This window comes from Haplochromis burtoni, unplaced genomic scaffold (genome assembly GCF_018398535.1).
Source record: "Haplochromis burtoni strain Fernald_Lab_line unplaced genomic scaffold, NCSU_Asbu1 Contig_5, whole genome shotgun sequence".
Classification (NCBI taxonomy): Eukaryota; Metazoa; Chordata; class Actinopteri; order Cichliformes; family Cichlidae; genus Haplochromis; species Haplochromis burtoni.
Genome location: NW_024582366.1, coordinates 1,521,004 through 1,527,441, shown reverse-complemented (window position 1 = coordinate 1,527,441; position 6,438 = coordinate 1,521,004). Strand labels below are relative to the sequence as shown.

The following is a 6,438-nucleotide window of genomic DNA, read 5'->3' as shown; positions in this document are numbered from 1 at the left end:
ACAATAAAAGTGATTTGATTTGATTTAATCTAAATTAAGAAAAATTGGTCTTGACTGGTTCATCACACAACCTGAAAGTGGAACTATTGTGTTTTCCTTATTGTCTGTCACACTTGCTCGTGCTCATGCACATATTATAAAAGAAGTAATCTCTCCAAGCCAAAAGAATAGACTTCACCGTGCTCTGATTATTCAGTTTCAGACAGTTTTTTTCAGTTCTGGGACCCATATAATGTCATATAAAGAGAATATCTTATAACATTAGTTTGTTATATAACAAAATAGCAGTTTCTGTCATATCTCAGGCCTGAGATATGACAGAAACTGCTCAGTTTAGAAAAAAGATTCAAGGGTTACTCTTAGTAGGCTTTCAAGCAGAAAAGAGTTAAAGGGCCTCACAGCAGGAAAAGCTTGTTTCACAAGGTGGATGAACTTAGGGGCTACACTATAGAAGTATGAATAAAGATTATTTTTAACTGTCAATCATTCAAACAATATTCTAGTGGAGTCCAAAAAGAAATGAACAGGTCATTTCTGGTTACAAAAACCAACATGTTGGCAGTTAAAACGCTAATGATGAGGTTTCAAAATTTACGATGTTAGCAACCCCGATCCCACTCACCCATAGTTGCAGAGAAGATAACGATGCCAAGGACATTCATCTGCTGGCTGCTGCCTGGACTTGTCTTGTATATGACATCTGGAGGAGGAGTCAGCTCGAGGTACACCATGCGCCCTTTGGGGTCATTGTCATCAGGGATCACATAGACAAAGTTGGGCTGAATTGTTTTGGTTGGGACTTTGAGGATGGGAATCAGGTCTGTTTTGTACTGAAGAAAGAAAATCATATTTAGTTACAGGATTCAAGCTTGTAGCATTAAAGAAACAACACAATTCTGTTGTGTTACCTGTTGAAATGTGGCCTCAATTAGATTGGAAGGAACCATGTTTCTGTGATAAACAAATTACATCGTTAGCTTTAAACAAACAAACAAACAAACTCCTCCCACCCGCTGCCTCTTGTGCATAGGAGGAGCCTAAGATTCCTCCATGTTGTTCTTTTGTTCTTATTAATTTTTTATTTTGGAATAAATTTTATTTAGCAGCACGACTTGGGTGGCTCTTCTACAGGATGACTGTCTGCACCCTTTGCTGGGAGGGGTTCATCACCTCAGGAGGTAAACAATCCAACGAATCCTTCCAACATGGGAGTGACTTTCAAACATGGCACGAGAGCTTGGTCTGCCAACGTGCCACAGCAGAGATCATGCACCGCCACTGACTTGGTTAATCTATCACTCATCCCTGCAGGATTACCAAAAATATACTGATCAGCCCTGCACTCTAATTGGATTTGTGTGTGTGAGAGAAGAAGAGAGAGTGTGTGTTGGTTTTCTACGTTTTGTTGACCTCAGTTCAGCTGAACATGTCAGAGTGGATGTGCATCCGGACGGTGATCTCTAATACCCAAAACAAACTGTAAAGCTGTGTGCACGTTTCTATGCTGCTGTGCACCAATCCTCATTTCCCTGAATCTCACAGAGGCCACAGAGATGCAACAAGCACAATTACAGGACATGTACCAAAGTGAGATAAACCAGAATTATCCTTTTGATGTGTTTTCCTCCAAAGCAGCACAACCGAGGTTCATGGAAATTTTGTTGTTGTTTAGAGGAAAACCCTGGCACATTTAGTTTCTGCACATTCTCCAAGTTAAGTGTGAAACTTTTTACGAACTACACAGCAAAACAGAATGAGATTCAGCACCCTGAATACAGCGTTTGTATTTTTGATAATCTTGTATTTGTTAGGAGTTGGGTTCTGGTTATGTGGTGTTTGAGTCGCTGAACCTGGCACACCTGTTACTCGTCAGCTGCATTCTTCAGAAGTGTTCCTGACAGAAGACTAGTGTCGGAGTATTGATGTTTTTGGAGAGTCTGTAATTCTGCTCCTGCCTGCTGGAGCCGTTGGATTATTTCTGGTGACTGTCAGGAGTTTTGTTTCCTCCCCAGGATTTCCCCTCGTCTGGTTTGTTTCCGTCTGGAGGCTTATAAACAGTACCAAATCGAGGGCACTACCTGTGTGTGTTTCCGTCACCTGCACGTCCTGGCTCCGCGTCCCCATATTGTACATACTTGTAAAACCTCCTCATCACTGTAAATAAACTGTCTTCACCGCAACTCTGCTCCCTGCGTCCATCTGCATTTGCCATAACAGTATTTTTGTTCTGTATTCTGTGCATTATAGTCTTCTGGTTATAGTGTTATTTTCACATTCCTGGACTTACGATGACCTTGGTTTTTGTGCTGTCAGTTTCCTGATTCCTGATTTATTGATCCTTTTTCTGTCTCCCCAGTTTTGTCCCTGTGTCCGTCCCGTCTCTCTGTGTCCTATCTCCGCCGTAGTCTGATTTCCCTTTTTTACTAAGTTTGTACGTTCATGTGTTACGTTCAGTTTTTGCTTCCTCTGGCTTGTTATTTTGATTTTGTTGTGCTGTGTTCCCCAGCCGTGTCCACTCTGTCCTAGTCTCCTCATGTGTATTTGAACCCTCAGTCTGCTTCTGTTCTTTGCTGTTTCCTCTCTTATCCCTTATGCTGTGTGCTCATCTGTCTGTATGTTTCTCCACTAGACCTAGTTTCTCAGTCAGTTTGCTCCTGCCCTGCTCTGTCATTGCGTTTTATTAACCAGTCAGTTGCCAGCTAATAAAAGCTGTGTTTTAGGTTCAGCCTGTGTCACAAGACCTGCATTGGGGTCCTCTTCCTTCCTTCCTTTTTTTTAGCATTTACTTTCACTTTTTCTTTTACAGTTTGCTCTTTCAAACACAGAGAACAATTATCACCACACAAATAACTGGCAGGGACCCTTCCAGAGTCTCCAGCTGACTTTTGACCTGTCACACCTGATGAGGTCGAGGAGGGCATCAGCCGAGGTCATGACAGGCCCGCCACCCAGCCGGTTGCTCTCCATCTCTGTGCCCACACCTGGTTTGATGATGATCACGAGAAAGATGCCGACCACTACGGCGATGAAGGTGGTCCAGAGGTAGTATGTGACGGTGAGGACACCCATTCGGCAACATGCCTTCGACTCCATCGATGATAGACCCGACATTAAACTGCACAGCAAGGCAAGGACAGAGGGGGATTTAGAAAATAGTCTGGATCCATCAACAGAGAGGATACACAACTGCGCCATAGTGCTGACTGAGAGGTACTGAATAAGAAAATCTATAACAGATCTCTGCTTCTTCAGACTATTTGTTTTAAAACCAGTTTGGGGACATATCTAACAGCAGAATCCTGTTCTGCTGTTAGAAAACTACTCTGTACTTACTACTTAAGAAAAGACTGAAATGTTACTGATAGAAAGCCATGGACACAGTTATTTTTGTGGGTGGTCTTATTGCGTAGATTTGATGCTGGGAGGAGACACAAATCACACTGAGGTTGTTTGAGGAAGGCCATGAAAGTCTGTGTCAAGTCAAATATGTGGAGCTATCCATGTTTTTCTTTTAGAGGATTTACCCTTCTAGTTGAAAATTTATGGAGGAGAATCTTTAAATCACTCATATGAATAAAGTCCACGAGTCCTGTCATTGGACTGGACTTTGATTTATCTTATAAGTGTCATAAGTGTCAGAATCAGTATCTCGAGGCAAAACTTTCCAAATAAATATGCTGTTAACATGCCTTTGTTTGATATTTTTATATGCATAATTTATGGATTTTCTTTAGTAATGTGGGTGAGGAAACATATGTGGTAACACACCGACAAAAATGTGGTCCCACTGTAAACACCTGCTGGTAGATTTAGTCTCAATTAGAAGGCCAACTGGACTGTTCCTAACAAACAGGTAAAGTACTGCATGTTTAACTGAAATAACTGTAATAATAATAACAACAACAATAATAGTTTAACACAACTGGCACAGTTCATGTTTAACGTCATAGATACACTCTCTGAGGAGCGCAAAGCTGACCTGCAGAAAAACAACACACAGGAAATACAGCAGGCTCAAATGAAGTGGGATCATCCTTTAAGGTGCTTTTGTTAAAACAAGAGCTTTAACATCACAGCCTTCTAAATCTAAGAGTTCTATAGGGGGCTTTTCTCTTCTCACGGGTTCATATGGCCAGAGTTTCAAATAATGAGATCAGCCTCTGTACAAGTAATCCCTGCAAGCCACAAACTCAGGCTTCAGACTGTTCTAAAGGTCGCATCCTTAAATGTGCATCTATGGTTGTGAACAGAGAAGCTCCACTAACCGGCTTCTTCAACCTTTGGGTTGAAGACGTTTGAGAGGAGCATCTTATCAGAAGAAAGTTATATTCAAGGGGGAGGAGCTAAAATAGCTTATTTCCAATGTTTCAGACAGAGGATGAACTTAGGGTCTGCACTAAGGCCCAGCATAAAAAATAATTATTTGATTGGGACTATTTCTCACAGCCCATGTGCATGACTGGATGGATTATTTGAATCATACAAAGCTACCCTAGTACAAGAATACAAAACAGTCCACTTTAAGGAAATCTAACTGCACCCTACAGAATGCAGACTGTTGCAAAGCCTCATGGTTCTGATTACAGTGATTTTCCTTGTCATACTGTGTGTCGGTGCTTTGACCCACCTGGACGTGATGAGAGGAAGGATGAGCATCTTCAGCATCCTCATCAGCAGCTCACCAGGAAAAGAGAAGTAGATCTTGGCCTGTAGAGACAAAAACAATCACTTTAAAAAAAAAAATAACAAAGGTTTTCATTTGTAATCTGTTAGACTTAAAATGTTCATTTAAGGTCTTAAATCCAGCTCTTTGTAACAGTTTAAACAGATTTTATTCATTTACATTTGATAAGTTGAATCACACGAATTTCTCTGAAAGTTTTAACCAAGAGATTAATGTAAAAGAAATCGATTAACAAAGCTTAAAGTTTTGTTTCATGGCCTTAAACTTTTAGTTGGAACAAAACTTTGGACAGATTTTATGGAGAGCCACAGATTGGTCATAGACCCACAGAGGGCGACGCGCTGAACATGACGCACATCGTGCTGAATCACTGAAAACTTCATAAACTCAGTGCACATAACGGATAATTACAACATGCCATTTGTCCACACAGAAACTCTGGGTCCATGTTTAAAAAGATATGACGTTTTTAGATAATTGAATCTGACAGGAGTTCCATATATTTCCATTAAATAATGTTAGCATGCAAGTCTGAAATGTGTTTTCACAGAATTACAGCACAACCTGGTTTCCAATCCTCCACGGAGATTTCAGTTTCCAAATTTTCAATCCAAGCATTTATCTTACATTTACTCATTTACACAGAGAAAATATTCAGTGAGAAGCAGTTGTCTGTTTGAAAATGCCTCGTTGCTGCCAGAGGTCAGAAGATGATAAGATATAATAACCACTAATTACAACCAAAGTATGTGAATCAAGCCTTAAAGCAGATGAGCTACAGCAGCAGGTAAGAATGCAAAGTGGACACTGAAAACCACACAGGCTCACCTAAACGGCACTAAAGAAAACTGGAAAACATGTTGCCTGGTCTGATGAGTCTTCATTTCTGGTGCAACATTTGGAAGGTAGAATTAGAGTTTGGTATTAACAGCATGAAAGCATGGTTCTAACCGGCCTACAAACAGCTTATACCGGGTGTGGAGGTGTCATAGTGAGCAGATTCTTGTCAGACTTTTGGTGCTTTAGTACCAACTGAGGATCATTGACATGCCTGACATGCCACAGCCTGACTGACCTCCACAGTCACCAGATCTCAGTCCAGTGGAGCACCATCGGGACGTGGTGGTACATGAGATTTCAATCATGGACGTAGAGCTGACAAATCTGGAGCAACTTTGTGATGCTATAATGTCTAATAATGTCTCTCTGGACCAAAATCTCTGAGGAAGTGAGGACCTTCCAGCACCTTGTTGAAACTATGCCACAAAGAATTAATGAAGCACTGAAAGCAAAAAAGTGGTCCTAACAGGAACTATCAAGGTGTAACTAATTAAGTGGCCAGTGAGCTATATACTGTTATGGTATATGTTTTCATCTTATCGATTTCAATTCTTTTTATTTGATTATATTATCCCTCTGTTGAGCATTTTGGCAGACACTTGATGTCCTTTAAATGTGCTATTTAAATAAAGATGACTTGACTGTAAGCTCTTATGAACAGGTTCTGATGAAAATTTGAGACTGAGTCTTTATCAGAAATCAAACACATCAGGTCCTCAATTCGGTCTCATCTGTTATAGACAAATTTAATTTAAACACCAAATAGTAACGGGCAGCACGGTGGCACGGTGGTTAGCACTGTTGCCTCACCAAAGACATGCAGCTTGTGGGGATAGGTTAATTGGATAATCCAAATTGCCACTAGGAGTGAATGTGAGTGCGAATGGTTGTCTGTCCCTGTGTGTTGGCCCTGC

General features: G+C 40.8%; 1 protein-coding gene across 1 annotated transcript in view; it reads right to left on the bottom strand.

Moving 5' to 3' along the window:
• The window catches only part of LOC102308784 (excitatory amino acid transporter 5), a 20,817-nt gene that overhangs the window by 8,163 nt on the left and 6,216 nt on the right, over positions 1 to 6,438 (bottom strand). The window contains exons 2-5 of the mRNA XM_005923440.3: positions 4,628 to 4,707; positions 2,900 to 3,115; positions 909 to 951; positions 623 to 830 (exon numbers count right to left, since the gene is read on the bottom strand). Coding sequence (XP_005923502.1) covers positions 623 to 830; positions 909 to 951; positions 2,900 to 3,115; positions 4,628 to 4,707 — 547 coding nt within the window. The remainder of the gene's footprint in view (positions 1 to 622; positions 831 to 908; positions 952 to 2,899; positions 3,116 to 4,627; positions 4,708 to 6,438) is intronic.